The sequence below is a fragment of the Eleutherodactylus coqui genome, chromosome 12, assembly GCF_035609145.1.
Source record: "Eleutherodactylus coqui strain aEleCoq1 chromosome 12, aEleCoq1.hap1, whole genome shotgun sequence".
In the NCBI taxonomy this organism is placed as follows: domain Eukaryota; kingdom Metazoa; phylum Chordata; class Amphibia; order Anura; family Eleutherodactylidae; genus Eleutherodactylus; species Eleutherodactylus coqui.
This window is the reverse complement of record NC_089848.1, coordinates 91,314,352-91,340,719: the sequence shown is the minus strand read 5'-3', so window position 1 is coordinate 91,340,719 and position 26,368 is coordinate 91,314,352. Positions and strand designations below refer to the sequence as shown.

The following is a 26,368-nucleotide window of genomic DNA, read 5'->3' as shown; positions in this document are numbered from 1 at the left end:
CAGGCAGGATTACGCACACATCTAAGATTTTTTGCTGCCATTTATCTGTGACCAGGAGATTTCATGCACTTGGGGCAAGTACAAAGAAAATGCAGCTAACAAGGTGTATCCACATGGGCACATTCGCCAGAAGAAGATATGCACATGGATGCAGGTATGATTGTGTGAAAGTATTGGGTTATATTTCACGCAGTAGTATCGTGGACATAGCAAAAGGTACGTATGCAAAAGTCATGAATTGTAGTGAAATTTGAGTAACGGGGTCTCAGATGTTGAGCGTGCAGCTTTGTCATAATTAACCTTTGTAATGTTTGACTAAGAGAGAACTATTACATATGCTGTAGACTTTGTTTTTTTACTTTGTGGGAGATGCCACACTATATAGTGTCTTGCATTAGAACAATAAAACAGAAGAGTGTGTAAACATCACTTAGTATTTTCTTACTACTTTTGCGCTATAGAACACGTAACGTGCCATATCTGATAACCATAACTTTTTCATTTTTCCATCAACAGAACTGTGTGAGGGCTTGTTGTTTTTTTGCAGAATGAGTTGATCTTTTCATTCATACCATTATGGGATACACACAACTTTTTTAATGCTTATGAGCTAGGATACCAGTTCTATGCAGTGATAGTGATTACAGTGCAGTTACTTCCAATGATTACAGGTGACGACTTCTCTGAAAAGTGACATCCATTTTTATCCTACTACTCTATCTGGGCCCAGGCCGCCTTGGACAGCTAAGACTCATGTCTGCACACTCTTCCCATCCTGCCACTAAACGCAATGCCCCTCTCAGTGTCTCTCCCATAGTAAAATGTGCCCCTCTGTGGGGCAAGTGTTCCCGCTTGTCTTCTGCATAAGCTGTTCCCCCGCTTCAGCGCCCGGCTGTTATATAGCCGGGCGCTCAGAGCGGAGGATGCAGAAGGCAAGCGGCGTGTCCAATCATGGAACATCCACATCCTCAAACCGTCATAAACAGCGTTGGGTTTGTGACAAGGCATGTTGTCTTGTTGGAAGCATTGCTGATTATTCCCAGAATATTGCCACATTGTCAGCAGTACGCTATTGCCTAGAATGTTAGGGTACACCTCCATGTTCATGGTTCTTGTCACTACAACCAATGAACTGAGACCATGCCCCGTAAAAACATTCCTCGATCGTAACGGAATGTCCACCATACTTGGCTGCTGGCACGACACACCTTAGGCAAAAGATGCTCCCCAGGCTTCCTCCAGATCCGGGTACAGCCATCTGATTTGAAAATGGAGTAGTGTATGATTCATCACTCCATAGAACGTTCTTCCATCACTCAACTGTCCAATGAAGATGCTCCTTGCACTATTATAGACGGGATGATGGATCGTTCTGTGTGATGGACGGGTTGTGTGCAGCGGCATAACCTGTATATTCAATAGTGTGCAGTTCACATCACAAAGTATGTCTGACACCTCCAAGGGTCTACGTCTTATGTAGCATGCTTCAGGTCATGTGACATACCAATTAGACACAATCCATTCTACCGATAGGAGTGTCCAAATACTTTTCGTAGGACAGTTGTTTCATTATATACTGGGGACTACGTACATAATGAAACAAATAATGTTTCATTGGAATGGCCCTTTAACACATGTACTCTAGTGGTCCTCATGGGTGGTGACTTTTACTTATAGGTGGGACTTATATTGTAAAAATGTTGAACAGTAGGTAACTGTGTTACAAATGATTAATAACATATATTATTTTTACAAGTACAGGGTGGGCCATGGAAAATTAGCCCAACACCACAGTCTTACGAAAGCTGTCCAAAAGAAAATCTCTCTGTTGCCCATAGCAACCAATCACAGCACAGTTTACTGCTGAGGTAAAATGAAAGCTGTGCTGTGATTGGTTGCTATAGGCAATAAAGACAGATTTTCTTTTAGATAGCTTTCAGAAGAGTGTGAAGCCAGCCTACTTCTCCGCGGCCCACCCTGTACATATCTGCTGGGCGGAGACGTGCAAGAAAGGGTAAAGAATAGAGTTCTGCAGTACAACATGCACGGATATTGGAGGTCACATATGTACATATGTACAGTTGTTGCCTTCGATCTTGACAAATCTTACTGTAATTAACCTGTGTTCTTACCGTTACCATAGTGACCAGTTTTGTGCAAAGAAGTTTGAATGGCTTTTTATTATAGAGTGAGCGCTTTGTTGTGTGTCTCGTCTTAGCAGGGGAGCAGACTGTGAAATGAGTTCAAATACTCTTTATTACACTGTGCTACAATACAGTCTTCAAAGTGCTATAATTCCAAAACGGCCTCATGCCAGCACCGCATTACAAACTGGGCACTTTTATTTTTAGTTTTTATTAGGAGGAACATTAGTACCCCAGGGCTATCATGGCTTAAATACCTATTTTCTAGTAATACATTTAAAAAAAATCCCCTAAAGTGAAGGTCCAACCTTTCATGTCCAACACTCTGCTTATTAATTTGTTAATATATCTTTATGGCAGCGAAACCTGCAGAGCACCAAATAGCCAATGTAGATGAAGATTTACATTCTGCCTGCCTCCTGTCGCCACCAGGGGGAGCTTATGAACTACTTACATAAAAATGTACAACTGGGTTCAGTGCATAGACAGCATGCAGTAAGATCCCCTAGTGGATAGAATCTTATCACTTAAAGGGGTTGTTTACCCTCTTTTTCACTGATGACCTATACTCTGGATAGGTATGTGAAGGTATTGAGGAAAAAATATTGTTTCAAGGGTTATTCCCATCTCAGACAGTCATGAGGACATGCAAACGGCCAGAAGTCACCAGGATTACAGAACCAGCCCAGCTTACTGTGCTACAATGTTTATGTAACTTTCATGCACTTCTACGGGAGTTAAAGGAACACAGCCACATTGGTCTTATTTGTAATCCCTCCCAAATACAAATGGATACTCTCATACCAGCCATGATTGTCTGAGATGGGAGAAACTCTCTAACCCCTTTGCGCCTCATGACATCATCAGCCCTCTGCCATGTAATCATGGAGGGTCGATGAGTGGCAGAGGCGTAAGTTGAAGCTCCCGGGCCCCGATGCAAAACTTGTAACAGGGCCCCCAACTATAATGCTTTACTCATAGTACTGGGTTCCCTATATGGAGAAGAGAGGCCTTATGGGCCCCCTAAAGCTCCTGGGCCCGGGTGCAACCACATCCCCTGCATCCTCTATAGTTACGCTCCTGATGAGTGGTCATGGCAACTGAACGCCAGTCAATGATGAGTAATAATAGACTGCAGTCCAGAGGTATTACAGTCTATTATCGAAGATTCCGTATGGTTTTGTAAGCTATCCTATTGAAAACTTCAATATAAACAGATTCAACGTAGTCTATTATTTGAGAAATCATAAGATCGCAGGTTCAAGTACCCTAGAAAGACATAAAAAAGTTTTTTTAAAAATAGTAAAAAAAAAGTTTTTAAAAATGAGTTAAAAAAAACTCTGTTCGCTTTTCCCTGTTTAAAAAAAAAGTGAATAAAAATATTATACATTTTTGATATTGCCGTATCAGTAACAGTGCATACGATGAATTGAACGTACTTTTTATTCCTCACAGCAAATGCCAAAGGCACACGTCGCATAAAGAACACTATAAAATACAGAAACACTTATATGGTGAAGTACAATGGAGCATAGAATCTAGAACTTTCGACATGTAACGTATTATTAACTACATAAGTGTTATTCGACAAAGAATCATTGTCGATAGATTGGGGAAAATGTTTTAAATTAAGATGAATGTGTGAAAAAGGATGGCTTGTAAGGAACGGCCAGGAATAATGTGCCGAAAGGCTCTCCAAAAACAAGAGTAAATGAAAAAATAAAAGGCCATTGACTGGTTTGACGGTGGATTTCTTGAAGCAGAACATTACATATATAGGCAATTTGAAGAAAATGGAGGCTATTTGCTGCGCGCTATAAAGGAGATTCAGGCAAAAGAGCTTACACTTTACAGGCAGCGGCTAGAATAGTATAGGTAGAAGAATAGATATTCTAAAAAAGAAAAATCCGGTCTCCTCACGCAAAGTTTTTTCTCCAGTTATCAAGTTGGGTGCTAAAAGTTCACAACCTAAAATAAAGCTTGCTTACTTCCTATCACTGGGGTAAATAGAAGAGAAGGAGCAATATGAATATCACAATAAACACTCTGTTATAGTGCTGGGTTTTGCCCCCAAGACATACAGTAAGTGTCTGGTGGTTATCCCTGCATCAATATGTCATGGGACACTAATGGAGGTAATAGAGGGGATGTTGGGACTATGACATTGGACAGTGATAGGGATACTACTGTGTAAGTTGGGGTTACGACATGGCATAGTGGTGGGGAGAGTAGAGCAGAGATCGAGACTATGATATGGGACAATGGTAGAGATACTACTGTGTAAGTTGGGGTTATGACATGGCATAGTGGTGGGGAGAGTAGAGCGGAGATCGAGACTATGATATGGGAGAGTGGTAGGGATACTACTGTGTAAGTTGGGGTTAGGACATGGCATAGTGGTGGGGAGAATAGACCGGAGATCGAGACTATGATATGGGAGAGTGGTAGGGATACTACTGGTAAGTTGGGGTTATGACATGGAATAGTGGTGGGGAGTGTAGAGCGGAGATCGAGACTATGATATGGTACAGTGACAGGGATACTACTGTGTAAGTTGAGGTTACGACATTGCATAGTGGTGGGGAGAGTAGAGCGGAGATCGAGACCATGATATGGGACAGTGGTAGGGATACTACTGTGTAAGTCGGGGTTATGACATGGCATAGTGGTGGGGAGAGTAGAGCGGAGATCGAGACTATGATATGGGACAGTGACAGGGATACTACTGTGTAAGTTGGGGTTATGACATGGCATAGTGGTGGGGAGAGTAGAGCGGAGATCGAGACTATGATATGGGACAGTGATAGGGATACTACTGTGTAAGTTGAGGTTACGACATAGCATAGTGGTGGGGAGAGTAGAGCGGAGATCGAGACTATGATATGGGACAGTGGTAGGGATACTACTGTGTAAGTTGAGGTTACGACATGGCATAGTGGTGGGGAGAGTAGAGCGGAGATCGAGACTATGATATGGGACAGTGGTAGGGATACTACTGTGTAAGTTAGGGTTATGACATGGAATAGTGGTGGCGAAAGTAGAGCGGAGATCGAGACTATGATATGGGACAGTGACAGGGATACTACTCTGTAAGTTGAGGTTACGACATAGCATAGTGGTGGGGAGAGTAGAGCGGAGATCGAGACTATGATATGGGACAGTGACAGGGATACTACTGTGTAAGTTGAGGTTACGACATGGCATAGTGGTGGGGAGAGTAGATCGGAGATCGAGACCATGATATGGGACAGTGGTAGGGATACTACTGTGTAAGTCGGGGTTATGACATGGCATAGTGGTGGGGAGAGTAGAGCGGAGATCGAGACTATGATATGGGACAGTGACAGGGATACTACTGTGTAAGTTGAGATTACGACATGGCATAGTGGTGGGGAGAGTAGAGCGGAGATCGAGACTATGATATGGGACAGTGGTAGGGATACTGCTGTGTAAGTTGCGGTTATGACATGGCATAGTGGTGGGGAGAGTAGAGCGGAGATCGAGACTATGATATGGGACAGTCATAGGGATACTACTGTGTAAGTTGGGGTTATGACATGGCATAGTGGTGGGGAGAGTAGAGCGGAGATCGGGACTATGATATGGGACAGTGATAGGGATACTGCTGTGTACGTTGAGGTTACTACATGGCATAGTGTTGGGGAGAGTAGAGCGGAGATCGAGACTATGATATGGGCCAGTGGTAGGGATACTGCTGTGTAAGTTGGGGTTATGACATGGCATAGTGGTGGGGAGAGTAGAGCGGAGATCGAGACTATGATATGGGACAGTCATAGGGATACTACTGTGTAAGTTGGGGTTATGACATGGCATAGTGGTGGGGAGAGTAGAGCGGAGATCGGGACTATGATATGGGACAGTGATAGGGATACTGCTGTGTACGTTGAGGTTACTACATGGCATAGTGTTGGGGAGAGTAGAGCGGAGATCGAGACTATGATATGGGACAGTGGTAGGGATACTGCTGTGTAAGTTGGGGTTATGACATGGCATAGTGGTGGGGAGAGTAGAGCGGAGATCGAGACTATGATATGGGACAGTCATAGGGATACTACTGTGTAAGTTGGGGTTATGACATGGCATAGTGGTGGGGAGAGTAGAGCGGAGATCGGGACTATGATATGGGACAGTGATAGGGATACTGCTGTGTACGTTGAGGTTACTACATGGCATAGTGTTGGGGAGAAGAGAGGAGATCGAGACTATGATATGGGACAGTGGCAGGGATACTGCTGTGTAAGTTGGGGTTATGACATGGCATAGTGGTGGGGAGAGTAGAGCGGAGATCGAGACTATGATATGGGACAGTCATAGGGATACTACTGTGTAAGTTGGGGTTATGACATGGCATAGTGGTGGGGAGAGTAGAGCGGAGATTGAGACTATGGATAATAGAGAGGGTACTGGCATTATAATATTCCACAGTGGTGGAGATAATAGAGGGTAAATTGGGTCTATGATATCGGACTGTGGTGAGGATAATGAAGGTGGTTGTTTTGACTATGACATTTGACAGTACTGGGAACAACAGAATAGATGTTGGGACTATGACATGGGATAGTGGTGGGAATAAGAGAGGGAACATTGGGATTGTGACATCGTACAGAGGTGGGAATAATGAATGGGATGTTGGCACTATGAAATTCAATAGTAATAATGAGAGGACAATGGCACTATGACAGATTAGTGGTAGTAAGAGGGGCATTTTGATTATGACACCAGAGGTGCGGATAATGAATGGGATGTTGGCACTAATACATTAAAGAGTAGTGGGGGTAATAGAGGGGACATTAGGACCATGATATCAGACAGTTGTGGGGATAATGGAGGGGATGTTGGCACTATGACATGAGACAACAGTAGGTATAATAGAGGGAACATTGGTGGTGATAATTGAGGGGATATGGGTACTATGATATAAGATAGTAGTGGGGTAGTGGAGGGGACATTGAGACTGTGACATCAGACAGTGGTGAAGATAATAGAGGGGACATTGGGACTGTGAAAATAAAGGAGACTTTGGCACTATGACATAGTTCTATGGTGGGGATATAATAGAGTGATACTGAAGACTAGGGTATTGCACAGTGGTGAGGATAATAGAGGAGACATTGGCACTATAATATGGTTCAGTGGGAATATGGGGGGTCATTGGATGGTGGAGGGGATAATAGAGGACCCATTGGCACTATGACCTGGGACAGCGGAAGAGTAACAGGGGAGACGCTGGCACTATGACATGGTTTGGTGGTGGGAATATAATAGATGAAAACTTACGATGATGACATCAGACAGTTCTGCGGATAACAGAGTGGAGGGTAGGACTATGACATAGGATAAGAATGTAAATTATTAGGTGGAGGTTGAGACTATGACAATGGGCAGTGATGGGGATAATATTGTGGAAGTTGGCACTATGATATGGGACTATAACACTGAACAGAGGTGAGAACAATAAAGTGATAGACGAGGCAATGAAAAGGGACAGTGGAGGGAATAATGAAGAGGTTGAATCTATGACAATGGTGAAAACAATGAAGCGGAGGTTGGAACTAAAATATGGGACGATGGTGGGTAATACGAGAAGAAAAAAAATAAGTATATACGAGTCTCAACATTTCATTAAACATATGTATATACTTACTTGTATCACTTCATCATCTTCTTCCAACAGCCCTTCCAAGACCTCGGTAGCCAACTGAAACATAAAAAGAATACATTTTAGAAGGGATTACAGACCATATGGACATCGAGAAAGACCTCAAATGTATCTTCTGAATTATAATGGACTATAGACCAGAAACTAAAACTGCTGGGCTTTAAAAAAAATAACATCCAATGAATTATTTTGCAACGGGTCACCAATATTTGACATGACACAACAGGTGATTTCAATTACTTTCTGTCCCTTGAACACAGCCCACCAAAACTCATAAATAACCATAACTATTATGAAGTCGCGTAGTCTCAAATCAGCATCATTCAAACATCGTCCTCATCCAGAAACCTAGAATATGACAGATCTCCCTCCGCCTCGCACATTTGGCTGAGCCGGGAATTCTGCAGAAAGAAACTGAGGTTCTCTGTACATTTTCATGAGTGACCTCGGTGACCACGTTATGCTGATAATGTCAACTTGCCGAAGCCTCAGCAGTCTTTCAGTTTGCTCTTTGACAGATAAAATAACAAGTGAAAATAGGTCTGCGGATGAAAACCTGTGACGGGGCATTGACTACAGCACTAACATTACACAGCCAATATACTCCCCATGTCCGTCAACATAATCATATCATACCATAGTCATATTTCTCTAGTCCACATATGTAACAATAGAACGTTACAGTAAATATTCGTTCCCCCCACTGATAAACAATGAAGCTTTCTATTGAACAACTGCAAGCAAAGATACTGAAAACCACAAGGAATTAACACAGAAAATATATCATAAAACTGTAGAACCTTTCGGAATACAAGGAGTAACATTTTTTTGCCAAAAGCAAAATTCCCGTATAATAACCCTAATAGATAAGGCTTAACGCTCTTGTTCCATGAAATTAAAGCAACCCTCCAGGCCCGGACAAACAAAGATGTCTGAACCACTTTTTTGACTACCAGATGCAAACTGTGCATTAGAGTGCCTTGGTAATCCAAGACACTACATACTACTCCTAAGAGCCATGGCTGCTCACATGTGCAGCACTGGTCAATCAAAGTAGGTGTAGTATCTTAGTCTAAACATGCATATTAATGCACAGCAAGCCTCAGGTAGCCAGAGAATGGGCATCTTTGTTCAGGCCCGAGGATAGCTTTAAGTGAGTATTCACATCTCAGATCAATAGGTTTATAGGTCTGCCCTAGTGAAGGCTTCCAGCGCCGACATGATGTATGTAACCATATTATGCCCTGCAATTGGCGAGCCTAATATAGGAACATGAAAAATACAATATACTGCAATACTAAAGCATTGCAGTATATCGTGGAAGCGATTAAATGATCACAAGTTGATTTAAGTCAAATAAAGTTAGTGAAAACAACAAAATTAAAAACATGAAAGATAAAAGGAACCATTTTCCCAATAAAATTGTGAAAACAAAAATAAATATAATTGGCATCACCGTTTTAGAAACTATCTAAAAAAATGTGTAACTAATTATGGCAGCAATAAAAAACTACAGCTCGCCCTGCAAAAAACAAGCCCTAACACAGGGCGATTAACGGAAAAGTAAATGATAAGGGACTTTAAATAAGTTGACAAAAATAATTTTTCTTCTTAATAAAAGAGGTTTTTAACTTTTTTTTTAAGCAGTCAAACATATAAAAAAAAAAATCACTAAATATAGTATTGTCATAATGGTACTGACTAGAGATGAGCGAGCGTAGTCGCTAAGGCAAACTACTCGAGCAAATAGTGCCTTATACGAGTACCTGCCCGCTCGTCTCTAAAGATTCGGGTGCTGGCGGGGGAGAGCGGTGAGTTTGCGGGAGTGAGCAGGGGGGAGCGGGGGGGAGAGCGTGAGAGAGAGATCTCCCCCCGTTCCTCCCCGCCCCCTGCCAGCACCTGAATCTTTAGAGACAAGTGGGCAGGTACTCGCATAAGGCACTACTCGCTCAAGTAGTTTGCCTTAGGGAGTATGCTCGCTCATCTCTATTACTGACTCATAGAATGAAGTTAACATGTCACTTTTGCCGCACCGTGACAACCGCAAAAGCAAAACCCATTTTTTTCCACTTCACACCACTGAGAAATATTAGAAGATTTCCAATACATTAAATGGTACCATTAAAAAACTTGCCCAGCTTTTGGGACCCGGGGATGAAAAAAACTAAAACCCCCAAAAAGCTGGTAGTTAATGGGTTAGTGTTGATTCCTGACTATAAGCAACATGACATTCTCCTATTTTGTGCTGTAATAAGGAAAAGTCATAAAGAACTCTGTGACAGGTGATTTATACACAGAAGTAGCTAAAGTTGTATTTTTTTGTTGTCCTCATTTATTATTAATACACCAGACATAAAAACTGCAGAATCCACAGATATTTTATATATTTTTTTTGTTAACATTTACAAATCCAAATACCACAAAATTTATGACACAGCAGTAGTTAGATATCGAGAGTCATTATGTAAACCGCCAGTAGGTAAACAAGGGGACATAAGATGAATTTTGTCTACATTCCTGGTTAATATCAACACTGTATATGTATTTTCAATGTATTTATGCAAAAATTAATTGCCTCTTTTGAAGACAATTCCCCAAGACATCATTAATTTATGCAAACTCCCAGAAGCTAATCTTTACGGTCCAAAGCCACTGCCAAGATGAGCTGCTAGTTTTGTGGGTACTATACATTTTAAACACAGTATATCTTCTACCTGAATACATCTAGCAGGAATTCTTTTCCATATACAGTCATGAGAAAAACTAAGTATATCCTCTTTCAGTTCTATGGTTTTATGTATCAGGACATAATAAAAAGAACTTCTGCTCTTGAAATTAGGTAAATACAAAGTCAGATGGACAACAACACATGACAATTCCACCATGTCACTGCTATAAAAGCAAAAGTTTTTGCAGTTTGCTGGTCTGGAGCATTCAGCCAGACCTAAGCCAATAGTTACCAACCAGTGACTTAGGAGTCACATGTGGCTCGTGACCACTTGTTGTGTGGCATCTTATAGGAGTCTTGAGTTATGACTGTATGTTCAGGCAATTGACATTATCACAGACATATCCTAATCACCTAACAGCGCCAATACTAGTGTCAAATATCACACTGAAATATCAGCAAATGTTCAGTTTCACAATTTCTTTTTCTGACTTTTTCAGCAACGCATATCATACAGTCATTTATTGCACCATAGCTGTCATACATTTCATCTTAATGTACGTGAATGCGGTTGCAGCTGCCATAACCCAACAATTGCAAGAAAACCATCAGGTTTGGATTTCCTGCATTTGTCCACTCGGAGTCACTTGCAAGTTGCAACGCGACCTAAGGAGACCGTAAATGTTTTTCCAAGAATACAGACTTTCTATCACAGAAAAGAATTATTTCAGACTTCACTAGGTCACAAGGGAAATAACACTATGATATTGGGCACTTTCCTAACATCTTGTAAACCAATCATTCAGTGCTGCTTCATCTCCCTCCCCATTCCTCTTTTTGGTCTCTTCAACTTACTGTATTACTGAAGACAAAGGGACTATGTGAAGTGGTCACTGGGTCATCAGTAGAGATGAGCGAGCATACTCGTTAAGACGATTTACTCGAGAGAGCATCGTCTTTTTCGAGTAACTGCTGGCTCGTTCTTGAAGATTCGGGGGGCCGCAGGGATGAGCGGGGGTTGCGGAGGGGATCGGGAGGGAGAGAGAGATCTCTCTCACTCTCCACCCCACTCCCCTCCGCCGCCCCCCATGCCCCCCCCCAATCTTCAGAGACAAGCCAGAAGTTACTCGAAAAAGGCAATGCTCTCTCGAGTAAATCGCCTTAACGAGTATGCTCGCTTATCTCTAGTCATCAGTCCTTGTTCTGAGACCATGGCTTCTCAAACAAAGACTTGAATGTTAACAAGCCTCGAAAGAGTGAGTTATAGGTATAGGATAATATAATATAAGGTGTAGTGTATCATAATTTATGGAACTTTTCAGCGATAACCATGGAAGTGTCCGCCCTTCCAGGAATTTACTATTGATGACTTATCCTAAGGAATAGGTCATCAATAGTTGATCGGTGGTGATCCGCTGCTCAGTATCCCCACCAATTAGTTGATCCTCCAGCCAACTTTAAGTGCAGCGGGGCCGGATGTTGTCATCGGGGTCAAAGCCGGAAGTGTAATAGAAATGCTTGCTCCCATTAAGTCATTGGAAGTGATGCCTTCTATTACATTTCCAGCTCTAACCCCAATGACGATGTCCAACTCTGCTTCACTGACAGCGAGCCAGAGGATCAGCTTATTGGTTGGAAAGCAGAGTGGTGGACTTCCACCTATCAAGTATTGACAATCTATCCCGAGGATAGGTCATTACTCAGGAAAACCGCTTTAACCTTTCTAGAATTTGATTAAAAACTCCAATATCTCATGATACAAAACCAATATAATCTTGCGCCAACCAGGAATGGTCCAAAATTCCTCCTCAACATTGTGAAAATCTTATCTTCAACTCTATAAAATGTTTCTTGGAGGTGGTTTCTGCTAAAGGGGCATCTACAGGATATTGATTTCAAGGGTTCATATACTTCTTCTCCCTGCATTGTGGATGCTTACTCCATGTACAAGATATAAACGGGACACCTTTTTAGTGTGTTACTAGTTCAATTAGATTGTGTTTGTCTGTAATTGTGACTTAAATAATACTCTGCCCTCAATTGATTAGTAATTAATGCAGAAATCCAGGTAATTCCAAGGGGTTCACTTACTTTATCTTATAACTGTACATAGAAAACTCAGAGTCAAACTTGGTTGACTTCTGTTAAAATAGTCTTTTATCTGGTCTGTACGCCCTTCTTATTACTTGCAGCACATTTTTTCTACCTGCGGTTTGGTAAAGCGAAACATTTTTTACTACAAAATGTCATGCATTATTTAGGGTTAGTGGTAAAATTATTCAAGTCTACAAGCAAGGCTGACAGTAATTCTTATCTCAAACCTTTACCTGCTAATGGACTTTAAAAAAGCACTTAGGGAATGTTAGACGTTAGCTAAAATGCCGCCGATGACCGTGCGCCACATGCTTATTCCATACAAAAGTATATTAAAAGTTCAGAGTTAAAGTTAATTCTGCTTATTTCTTAAGATGTTTTTAACATCCCGGTGTTAACAAAATAATATACTGTACACACGCATGCAGATATTACGTCAGATAGGATAAAACCGCATGGTACAAATGTGAACATTACAAAAAAAAAACCTAAAATGCACGCTAAATAAAAAAGGAGAACGTTTACAGCAACAAGCCTGGACCCAGTACTGTGGGTATAGAGGAACACGGAGATAGCAGTTACTGATCTTTGTTCTGATGGAGACCAAAAGCCCCTTCGTCACACAAAAACATAGCAGTACTATAAACGGTACATAGTAGGCGGGGGCCTTTTACATATTTGGATTCAGGATCTTCAACTTGGAGTACTCTTACATGGGATGACTGTTGGGTGTTTAAGCAAACGAATATCGCTTTTCTGTTCCGGGCATCTGCTTCTATTAAGAATAAACAGGCAGTCATTCATAGTTGAACGACTGCCTATTCACACCGGCTCACAGTTGTTTGGTTTTTAGGTTAGCTGAAAACCAAGCAACTCTGACAAGTGAACGATTCTTGCTGACGTGTACCGGTTGGGTGCCGTGCTTACATGGGCCAACAGTTGACCGTAAATCGCTCTTTTGAGTGACCACTCGGGCAACTGTCGGCCTGTGTAAAAGTATCCTTACCTGTCTATTTTGGAAATCTATCCATGACTTTTTAAGCTCTTTTCGCCAGAGGGTGTAATTGTACGTCCTGACAGAGGGGTGCTTAACGCAACAGGAGGTACACTTAGACCCTATGGATAGCGCGAGATTGGAAGAGATCTTGCGCTATCTGGCAGTGGAAGCCGGCTGTTACTGATAGCTGGCCTCCTGCTGCAACAGCGGGGTTGCATCAGGACAACAACCACTGCTGTTAACCCCTTAATCGGCATGTAAAGGGCTCGCCATTGTTTGTATTTCCAGCGCCATCACTAAGTGATGATACTGGTTCCCACAGCTCATATACAATGTTAATTACATATGGGCTGCGGGTCGGATGGCCTCCATTGACTTCAATGGAGGCCGTCTGCGGAGAGTATGGAACAAAATAGAGTGTGCTGCGATTTTTCCTCTACGAGTGTGAACGAAAAAGCGATTTTCCATGCCTTTCAATGGGTGCAAAATATTTTATTGCATTCAACATTTTAGAAAAATATATGGAAGCAAATCTCCTTTGCTTTCGGCTATAAAGCCATGCACAAAAAAATTGCTTCTGACCCGCACGCCTACATCATGGATCTGCAGTGATAACCAATGGATCATCTCAGAAGAATTATTGATTTTCAAGTAATTGCCAGCCTGTGTAACTTAAACTTTCCAGGGGAGGCACAAAGGTGATACATTTACACTCCACATATGACAGTGTTTGGATGAGGCAGAAATTTTATAACAAGATTGATAGACTTATTATCCGACCCAAGATATTGAGAGTGAGAGAAAATAAATGAAATGGCAAAAGCTTTTATCAGTCATAATGGAATTCAATCAAAGTCATAACACATCTCCACAAGCTATAAACTATGTACACACCTCAACAGGAGAAACCGTGTGAGAGAAATGGAGACATAAAGATAACAAAAATAAATACGGTAGTTAAATGGTCAAGGGTTTCTCAAAAATAACTGAACAGATAGATATGAGATAGAAGGATGGATAGATAGATAGAAAGATAGACGGATAGATAGATAGATATGAGATAGATAGAAAATAGATAGATAGATATGAGATAGATAGAAGATAGATAAATATATATGAGATAGACGATAAATAGATAGATAGGAGATAGATAGGAGATAGATAGGAGATAGATAGGAGATAGATAGATAGATAGATAGATAGATAGATAGATATGAGATAGATAGATAGATAGATAGATAGATAGATAGATAGATATGAGATAGATAGATAGATAGATGATACATATAGACAGATAGATTGATATGAGATAGATTAATATATATGAGATATAGATATAATCTATCTATCCAATATCTATCTCTTTCATATCTATCTATCCATCCATCCATCTATTCCATATCTATCTCTCTATCTATCTCATATCTATCTAAAAGCTGTCTAATATAGCTATTAGATAGATAGCTATTAGATACATAGATGATAGATAGATAGATAGATAGATAGATAGATAGATAGATAGATAGATAGATAGAAGGAAATCTGTTATTCCCTGTTCTCGGCCATTTAAGGCTAGGTAGAGGATGGCCTCCCAATACAATTACATACACAGGTGTCCAAGAGGGCACATTAAAGTTTATGGAGGATCCTTCGCAAAATGTTATAGTGCATCCCATCCCACCTATCGAATCCTGACCACCTGACACGTTATAAGAGCCAGATATAAGACAAATGGCATAACATGCACATGGTGATAGATAGATAGAAAGATAGATAGATATGAGATAGATAGGTAGATAGATAGATAGATAGATAGATAGATATGAGATGGATAGATAGATATGGGATAGATAGATAGATAGATAGATAGATAATGAGATGGATAGATAAATATGAGATAGATATGGGATAGATAGATAGATAGATAGATAGATAGATAGATAGATAGATAGATAGATAATGAGATGGATAGATAAATATGAGATATATAGATTTCCTTTTTTTTAGAGTTTGTTTACACATGGGATGTGAGATGGCTCCTCTCTCTGTGCCCATCATTTCATCATAGGGGCTGGCTGTTCAGTTCACCTTAATTAAGCCAGTCCTCTTCTTTGTCTCTGCAATTGGAGTAACAGAAAAGGGGTCTAGCTTAGTTATTAACCCCCCAACAGTTTAGAACTGAACTCTGTTCTGTAGGAAAAGGACATTGACATTTTGGACGAAGATAGCTTGTTCTATTTTAAAAAGGTTCTATCAGTGCAACGTACATGCTTTTAGTGTAGGGATAGATTCAGATGAGCGTGTTTATGTGCGTACAATTGTGCGCACAAAAACACGCGCCTATTAGAACCATTGGTTCCCCATGGTGTGTTCACATGTTCGTGTTTTACAGGCGTGCAAACGCACATACCTGCAAAACATAGGACATGCGTGCGCCATAAGTCCATGCTGCGCATCAATATTCCACAGTGGGGAGTCCCCTTGTCACTGAACACTGTGACAGCACTGTCACAATATTCAGTGAAAAGGGGAATTCCTGCGGGGAGTAAAGAATCTGTGACAGCTGTGGCAGAGGATTGCGATGTTCTCCCATTGCTTTCAATGGGATGGGCGCTTCTACCCATTGAAAGCAATGGGCTGCCGGCAAGCCCTACAGGGATTTGGGGGAAAAATATAAACCCTTCCCTAAAAATCATCCCTAGAATGTGTTAAAAATAAAAAAATATATACTTAGCTCTCCACGGCTGCCGGGGCTCAGGCGCCTCCAGCCTGTCTTCTCCCTCGACTGCTCCGAATCTATTTTAGTAGGTGGGGATTTAAAATCCCTGCCCGCTGGAAGGGCTGTATCTGATTGGCTGAGCACTCAGCCAATCACAGGCAGCACTCAGCCATTCACTGAATGATAGCTGAGTGCTGCCTGTGATTGGTTACAGCACTCAACCAATCACAGGCAGCACTTGGCCATTCATTGAATTCAAGGCAACGAGCATGGACCTGCATTCACTCGTGTTTGTGAATGTACGTGGGTGCGCGTTTTTGTGCACACCCATGTATGCATACGTGTGGATGAACCCCTACAGCTGTTTGAGGTGTTGTCAGGAATATTGAATTTACAGCTGTCACTTTTCAGTGGTTTGCAGAGAGGGAGGGGGAGAGGAGACCAGTGCAGTCTCCTGTATATCTTCCTGTCCTAGAGAAGGGGTGACAATCATAACAACCCACAGAATAAAAGTAACATAATATTTATATCACATGGTAAACACTGCAAAAATACATTGCAAAAAACAATGGTGGTATTTACTAAAGATAACTTGAGCATAGTGTTTCAGGAATGGCAAAACTGTTAGTGGGGTTGATAAGGGATATTTTCTCATCAGATCTCTACATAGCTCTTCCTTAAAGTTTGTTTATCCATGTATAAAGTGTTAAACAGTGTATATGCAAGCTGTATATGCAATTCCTGGAGCTTAATATTAATGCAGACAACCACGGGTCTGAAAGTGAATGGTGTGCCTGTCATTTACCAACATACGTGTCAGTCTTATTTCGCTGCCAAGCACTTTTAATGCAGGCACTGGCGTCGCGATCACCTAATTCCACTAGTCATCCAAATCCTGTTGTATACCTTCAACTGTGCACGAGATTACAAAGAGCTGCACTCATTGCCACAGCTCTTCAGCCACATCTTAGAAACCACTCAGAGAGTGCAGGCCTCTTCCCGTTTGTCGTCCATTGCAGATTCACAATGGTTTAGCTCTGTGGTATGAATAACTGAAAATAATTATCATATATTTTATTCTAATAAAATTCCACTAAATGTTCCAGAATTAATATAGCTGTATCAAGGACCGCATCCAATTTGATATTCCAATTGCACAATAAAGAGATATGATAACAAAAAAAGAAAAAACAAGGTAAATTATCGGAGTTGAGAATTAAATATCCGGCACTGTTCCCGAAATTAATTTCATAAACAAAGCCATCTTCTCTACCCTGTATCATGTCGAAACAAGAGACTATTTCTTTGGGTCTGTGAACAACACATTGACTGCGCTGAATTTGAATTATTAATGTTACCAGAGGGACACTGATCTCTGCTGTTAGAGTGATGGAAAGGAATGATGTCAAAAATAGATGGATAATATAGCTAAATGAATTTATGCTGGCAAGTGAGATGTTGATTATGGCTGAGGTTGGTCTAAGGGCTCGTGCTCTGAAATGTGATGTTCACAAACTCTATATGGCTGCAGTGTTCCTATATTATCACCCCAAAGGCAGTCTCTATATGGCTGCAGTGTTCCAATATTATCACCCCAAAGGCAGTTAAGTAGTGTTCCAACAGTGTTTTTCACTACACTATGGGATTTCATCTGGAGTTCCGCCACAGGTCCTGAAAATAGCACTGTGATGGAAGTCCTGAACAGAAAAGGCCAGAACTACTCGCCGTCATTAGTGAAACGGGCACCACTTTGGTGTCTGCTTGATCAAGGTTTTGTTTGCTTGTTTCTGTTATATTTGGAGTATAAAATAGCTTGGTCAACTACTATACTCCAAATATATCGGAAACAATAGGAACCCTTGTAGAAAGGACTACAAAATGGTGCCAGTTTTACTAATAATGGTTCCATTCATTTCCATTAGGGGTTTCCACCACAATCATCTCCCGTAGCAGTGTCTAAGGAAGCATACTATTACATAGCACTCACTGTGTCACTGACTGATCTGGCTTAGGACTACTCTCGAGAGGTCCCTGGTCTTCTACCTGTAAACCCTTTCTATAGGGACTGGTCTTCGTTACAGATAACCTCTTGGATATTACCTCAGTAGTTTCAGTACAATGACAGTAGACAGTTGACATGACTGAGTCAAAAATGTACCGTGCTAGGAGGGAGTCAGATAACCGACTGGGGTCAGGACAGGCAGAGTTTGTGCAATACTCTAAACAGGCAGGCGACACTCAGGCAAGACATGGTCAGCAAGCAAGCCGAGGTTGGATCAGATGTGAGTTCAGGAAAAATGGATATTGAGGCAAAGGTTCAAAACATGAAACAAGCAGCATATAGAAACACCTTTTAGGAATCTTATTGCTCGGTCAACTTCCAATGAAAAAAAGGTGCCTTAAATAACTGGAAATGGTTGGGATAGGCTGGGGACAGGAAAGTTGGGTACACATGCTGTCGCCTTAAGAGACAGACGGAGCATGCATATCCTATGGATGCGGGCAGTGGCACAAGGAAAAATGAGATCCTGGCCACAAGGCAGATGAGAAGCCAGAGGAGGTGTGGGAGGAGCGCTGAGGGTCATGGCCAACAGCCATCACAAATACCTCTTAAGAAGACATAAATCACTGCCTATGTTCGTTTAAAAAAAAATATTCTACAGTCCGATTGGTTAGTATTAGAGATGAGCGAGCATACTCGCTAAGGGCAATTACTCGAGCGAGCATTGGAGCATTGTCCTTAGCGAGTACCTGCCCGCTCGAGAGGAAAGGTTCGGGTGCCGGCGCGGGGGCGCGGTGAGTTGCGCCAGTCAGCGGGGGGGAAGAGAGGGAGAGAGACATCTCCCCTCCATTCCTCCCCACTCTCCCCCGCAGCTCCCCACCCGTCGCCGGCACCTGAACCTTTTCTCTCGAGCGGGCAGGTACTCGCTAAGGGCAATGCTCTCTCGAACAATTGCCCTTAGCCAGTATGCTCGCTCATCACTAGTTAGAATGCAAGATCTCAAGGCTGCCATTTCTATTAGGTTTCTTAAACTGTATGTCCACTTCTGTATTATCCTATATAGCCAGCGCCCCATCCTCCAGCCTCTAAACAGTAAGGAAATCTGAAAAGTGAGAAACAGATTGATCTATTCGTACATTGCCATTGAAAAATGATCATGGTATCATCTACTGATATGCAGTTAAACACCATATTTCCAGCTGTAGACAGGGATCATCATGCAAAGTGCTTTCTCCAAAATTCCCTGACATGTGTCACAACAAGCAAATTATCTTGTGGGAATATAAGTGAACAAAAATATCCAAATTAAGATGTGCAATAAGAATAGCGAGCTAATGAGTTGAGAGTGGTTTAAACAATTTTATTATGATTGGACTGTCAAAAAATCTTCACTCTTAGGTTACAACCTCTCCAGCATCTGTCAAGAGGAACGCAATTAGTTTTTCGGAGGTCTAAAGTCAAATACATTGTCTCTGAGTGTAGTTTTAAAGAAAAGTAAAAACACTTTCTGCTCTGTAATTTAAATGACTGACCATTCAATTTACGACCATCCGCAGCTATAAAATTCAGCCGGAACTTAATAATAGCACATTTTATGTGACACTGATGACAATTACAATCTATAGTTACGGTAGTCGCCCTTTGGTCCATGAAAAGATGACAGAATTAATTACAACCGTTTGCCATTTGTCAGACTTAACTTGGCAGGCAAAGGAGCTCAAAGGTACCGGTGGTTGGACAGCAACATTTACCATGCCTGAATCTAAAGGACTGGAGATAATAAAAAGAGGTGAAAAGGGTTTGTGTTCTTCATTTATAGAACCAATAAAATATGGAAGGGGGGTGATGGCTGGTTACATACTCTGGCCTGTGAAATAATAAGATAATTTCAACAACCACATTGCAAATTTCTTTTGAGCTTTTGCATAGCAGTGTTTCAACAATGGTCTATCACATGTAGAAGCATTGAGGGCACCAACAAACGTTGACTTGTCAACTAATGATAAAAAAATGACAGTTCTTAGAGGGTTGATAACTTCTTAAATTACTTTTATGGTGTAGTTCCATGCGGATATAATACAGTCATCACCCTGTTAGCTAAAACTGAGGGTCTTGATTGGGTCTTGAACTAGAGGACAATATCAATTGGAAGAACAGTACTTTCATGGTAACTAATAGCGTCTCAAAGAACGCTTCCTAGATACCACGAATCATTACGAACAAGAGAAATACAAGCAACACTAACGCCTACATTTCCTATTTTTCTGAAGAGCAGATTGAAGTTCCTTGGCTGGAGAACACAGACCATTTTGGGCACACCACATTACTAGGTCATTCTTCTGGCTGCTCTTGGTACTGTGCTACTAGGTGCCCAATTTGGGATACTGAGCAGTAAGATTTTACATTGCAGCTTCCTGTATTTTGCATGGGTACACTCCCTGACCTGGGTTTTCTGATCCAGGATATTTACGGACGCTACTATTTCTCTGTTTCACATGAGTTTTATTACATTTTTTGTATACAATAATGCTATGTACAAAATGATTAAACATAGCAGTCAATATTAGGAGAGCCTTTGGTATGAAACATATCAAGGAAGATACTGACCCTAAGAGAATGTTGTACGTACCCAGTGAGGGTGTTAGAGACAAAATACTTCCTTATACCATTATGGAAATAATATATCTAGGAATGATTTCCTAAGCTCATGACTGTGGTAATAAAAAAATGGGGTAAACTGGGGTCAAAACACAAAAGGAAAATGGGGTGGATAGGAGTTGGGCGACTTCCTGAAATGTAGAATTCTTCCGACCTCATGGTTTCACTTGGCCTACTACCCCTTAAATAGGGGGAGTAGAAGAGACACTAACAGATCGACTGGGATTGCTGGGGAGGGTTTGGTTTAAGGCCCTGCCCACCACAACCTCAAAAACATAAACCCGGTGACCCTGGGAACATCTAAGCGAGCCTCTGTGGGGGTCAGGTACCATCGCATAAGAAGTGGACAACTGTGCCAATTGAGCCGCATGAAAATATTTTTGGAGATTGGGAACACCCAAGCCACCCTCCGTTCAAGGAGCATATGGACAGTATTTCTCTCTTTGTTCTCCTTAATTGACTTTGCTATTTATCTCTTTCTTCTCCTTGTCTCCACCAGTGCCAGGGCTGGTGTCAACATCAGGCCAACCTGGGAAGATTTCATGGTCCATAGGACTTGTGTACTAATGATGGATTGGGCAAAAATGCTCTACGCTCCATCAAGTTGAAGTAAGGGACACAGGAAGGGTCCACAAAATGCACCTTAAAAAGATTATGCCAAGTTATAAAGTTATCTCCTATCTGTAGGAGAATTAGGCTTGACCAGAGTCAGTCAAGCTGTCCGCAGACAGTCATCTTACTAGTATATTGTAATTAACACAGACTAACTTACATGATACAGAATAGGGGATGACTTTACAATTGGTGGAGGACTGACAACTGATCTTGAAGGTCTCGACGTGAAAGGAAAGGCGGTTACCCATGCTCATCATTGCTCCATTCATTTCAGTGGAAGAGCAGGAGATTGCCGAGTGCTTTTACTCAGCAATTTCTGATCCTCATATTGAAAAGGCTGAAGCAGTAGTGTGCATGTGCGATCTCCACTCCATTCATGCAGGGACCTATGAGATTCTTGTTCTTGGGTCAACGCGGGTCTCAGCGGTCCGAAGTCCACCAATCATAAACCTATCTGCTATCCTGTGGATAGAGGCTAACGTTATATCTTGGCACAACCAATTTATCCAGTGCACTTTAGCAGTCAATAAACCCATATCGGTCTACTATTTGTGAACGAATGCCTCCTGATTCAAACACCTTCTTTACTAGGCCACAACTCTGCTTGAGGCCTCCATGAGGTATTTCACTTGTCCCATACTGTCCTCTGTACAGCTCATGATACTGAAAAAGTTCAGGAAACTCTAATCAGAGAGGTACTATGCTTCCACTATAGTGCTATACTTTACATCATTTCATGTGGAAAATAGTGAAGAACTTATAATCTCTTAGACTTTGCACCTCAGCCATGCCCCAGAGAAAATCCAACAGGAATTCAACAAGCTCACCTCTGGTTTGTGATGTTTGGGAAGAAAAAAAAAGTACTAATTTGCATAGTAAGCAAAGTCCAGCATAATTATAGCAATATAAAATGCTAATTTGCTATTGAAGTCAAAAGGGGTAATTCTTACCCTGTCACTTCATTGAATGCATTTTGTTCTCTCTGTGTCAAGCCACAATCACATCTACTCTGGAGGCTACAGTAAGAGCCTCTAGTACAGAATAAAATACTGGACAAAAATAGCACAGCATGGTGCTTACTTAGCAGGTACTTGCTAAGGGCAATGCTCGCTCGAGTAATTGCCCTTAGCAAGTATGCTCGCTCATCTCTAATAACCAGCATGTTCCAGATCCAGCACTCCCAGTATTTTCCTTATTCGGCTCCTATAATGGAGCCAATCACTGGAAATTACTCTGGAGGCTTACAGCAGGTGTGACCTTAATATTATCTATACAGCTGCAGCAGTTCTATAGTATGAACACATTACCAAACAGCACCCCAAATCTCAGCTTCCTAGATTCTAATGAGTATCATGAGAGTGTGCTAATCTATGGTCAACCATGGCATTCTTGGGTTTGGTTGCTTTAATGTAGTCTTAAAGGGAACCTGTCATGTCCCTACAACACTATAAACTAAGTGATGGTGCTTTGGAGACGTGACAGCTTACTTTTAAAGTACAATGATTCAATTTTGAATATTTATTTTTTCTTTTTAGATAGAATCTCATAGAAAACAAGATTGAACCACACTGCGACTTTGTTGTGTATATTTGCTTGTTTAGTCATTTGTAAAATTACATACTATATCAATATCAAAGAACCACCTTGAAGGCTCTGTCCATCTTTCATTCATCGCTACATTCAGCGCTACAGGGCAGATTTATAAAGAAATAGCAATCAAACAAATTTGACAGTGAAAAGTTGGACGGTGAGGCAGTGCATGCAGGGAACAGAAAGCTAGAGCCACTTTTATCTAATTGCAGATGATTTGGTGAGAAAGTCCTGTATGAGTGATGCAGAGGCGGTGTGTGACAAATAATAAGTATGAGATCAAGAAAATGAGATGAGCCGCACTCCAGCTGAGCCTGGCCGGCTCTACTGAATGTGGTCTATGAAGACAATGCTTAACTACAGACAAGTAGAAATACTGAATGAGATAGGAAAACTACCTAATCACACGTAAGCAGAAGGCTGGGGCTAGACATTGACAAGTATAGCTCAACTAGTGATGCATCGTCTCAGATGGACAGAATGACAATGTCACAATAGTATGTATGACATCAAGGTGAAAGCACAAAAGCCACCATAAGTCGTAAGGAAACTTGGCAAACGTCAAGCGTGAATAGTACATGAGAATATATGCGCTGCTCGTAGTGGGACTTGATACAGCCGTCACAAATTGCCTGTTGCTATGCAGTCCCAGTCTGCATTCACATGGCCTAAAGATGACTGCAACATGTCGAAAGAGAAGAGAGTAAAAGGGGACAATGAAAGTGTGGTCCTAAAATGGGTATCCATTTAGAAAACCCATTCGCATGTCTACTATTAGGGAATACCCATTTAATATTGAGGGGCCACCTACTCAGGATCCTCATCACTTTATTTAATTTTTAATTATTTTTACATTTTATATGTTTCAAATTTTCAACCTTTTTTTGAATGTTTTACTTTACTTTTTTTGTTTGACTATGTGGGCATAGGTTAGCAGGGAACACATTATCTTTGTGCTCCCTTCTTTCCCCACACACACACCATTGATAACAGTGATCTAAGGGTAACGGTCCATTAGATCACAGTTAGCAGTGGTTTGTAGTCTCAAACATGCAGAGAAGATGCACATTGTGTCCTCTCTGCATGCCTGTAAGCTGAGGAAATAGCTGTGATGTCATTGCTGACATCACAGGGATTCCCTAATATCCACCCGAAAAAGAGAGCAGTGTTTAGTGTTCAGTTTAGATTCATCCCATGCTGCAAGAAACCCCACGATCATCGATGGGTCCCCACACCACAGGAGCAATCAGTTAGGAATGGGAATATGTCTCAATGTTAATTACTGAGACAGGTGATCGCCCCTTTGCTGCACCCACCGATTCTGATCCAGCTGCTCTTTTTAGGTCCTGATGTCGGCACCCGGATCAAAGGCTGTTAATTACAACCATAGCTGGAACTTACTTAAACCTGGAAGCCCCCTATGCCTGAAAAAAGGAGGACTGTAAATATATGGCAGCTCAGTAAACTGGCACACTGCTGGCTGCTGTATATTTACGTGAGGTGGTTGGGAAATGGTTAAACTGAAAAAAACAGATCTAATAGAATGGATGCAAAACTCATACAAAAGGAGTTTATAGTTTCCATTTTTGGATGGATCTGACGAACTCAGTGTTTCCCAAACTCCAGTCCTCACGGACCCCCAACAGGTCAGGCTTTCAGGATTTCCCTAGTATTGCACAGATGATGTAAATATTGTCAATGTCTCAGATATTATCACAGGTGTTCTCTCTATAGGATATCCATCAATTATGACCCATTAGCGAGTCGCGAGGACTGGAATTTAGGAAATACTATTTTAACTGATCCGTCAAAAAAAATGGAAACCTTAGTTTCCGTTTGTTTCAATTTGTCATCTGTTTATGACATGAACCTGAATGTACAGAGCCTTATAAAGACGTCTGAAGCCAATATGCAGAACCTGATATCCAACTGCAGTCCAAAATGAGAAACTTTTTTTTTATTTCGGACCGATAGCTTAAAAAAATGTCTGCATAACTTATTTTTCGTCAATTCTTGTCAAGAATCGTCCATTACTTTCTATGGGAGCATGAAAAAAAACGCATCGCACTTGCACGCCATTTTACCATTTTACTATTGGAACCAAATCTGTTTTTTTCAGGTGTGTAAATGTCCAAAAAATACAGACAGACAGAAAATACGCCCCTAGGAATGTGTCCTTAGATTCACTTATTTACATTATCCTATGGCCCGGCCCTCCAAGAAATAGAGGGGGCACTTAGTGGGCGCAAGGCCACTACCCTAAAATTTACCCTTTTCAATCCAATTTTGGATTCAGGGTTTCCTAAAGGGCTTTCTCTTTTTGCTAATATACAACAGTGCCATCTGCTGGTTAAAGCCAGTGTGTGTGTACCAGCGAGGCTCCGAAAGCCGAGTGGCTGGCAATAGACGGTAAGAATACCCTGTCGGACGTCTTCTGACATTGGAGCTGTACAAGCTTCAATTAGGCAAAAGTCAGACAGTGGATTGGAAAGTGTCTATCTATTGCTACGTACCCTTTCATAGTGTAGCTCTATTAGGCCCCATTCACATCTGTGCCTGGGGCACCTCCGCTGTTTGGCACCGTTGTCAGAACAGAACAAAAAAATTGCTGGAACAACTGGATTCGGCAGATCACTGGAGCCGAATGGTGCCGAACTGACCCATTAGGGTTCTTTCCGGCTTCTTGCATTCCGACCAGCATTTTACTGGACTAAATAGCGTTGAATGCTGCACTATTTTGTGTTGGATTTGCATTGCAGAGTCCAAACTGAACCTCTGACACATGTGAATGGGGCCTTATGGATGCATCGTACAGTATATGCCGCTGCTGTCAGGTACAAAATATTTCTTCCATCGCTTTACATTAAAATGCAGTTCTAGTATATAAAGAAATAGAAATGATTAACATTACCGTAACCGCTGCGCTCGCTTCCGTGGTTACATTATTTCCTTGTCTTTGATAGAAGTAATAACTGCTTTCCCTTTCTATATAAATACATAGGTTTAGGTAACATTGCATGGTTTGTGTACATAACAGAAGGAAATAAGTGTTAAGCGCTGCGACTCGTTCTCCTCCCCCCAAACACATAAATAACCATTTCATTTTGTAATTTCTAGTGAAAAATAATTCTAAGGCTATTAAATAACGATCCGTCAGAAAATGCAATCTCCGCAGTCTGCTGAGATGTTTTGGTACGGAGT

General features: G+C 41.4%; 1 protein-coding gene across 1 annotated transcript in view; it reads right to left on the bottom strand.

The window, feature by feature from the left end:
• The window catches only part of LOC136587190 (uncharacterized), a 390,750-nt gene that overhangs the window by 50,915 nt on the left and 313,467 nt on the right, over nucleotides 1-26,368 (bottom strand). The window contains exon 9 of the mRNA XM_066585727.1: nucleotides 7,810-7,863. Within this exon, the coding sequence (XP_066441824.1) occupies nucleotides 7,810-7,863 (54 nt within the window). The remainder of the gene's footprint in view (nucleotides 1-7,809; nucleotides 7,864-26,368) is intronic.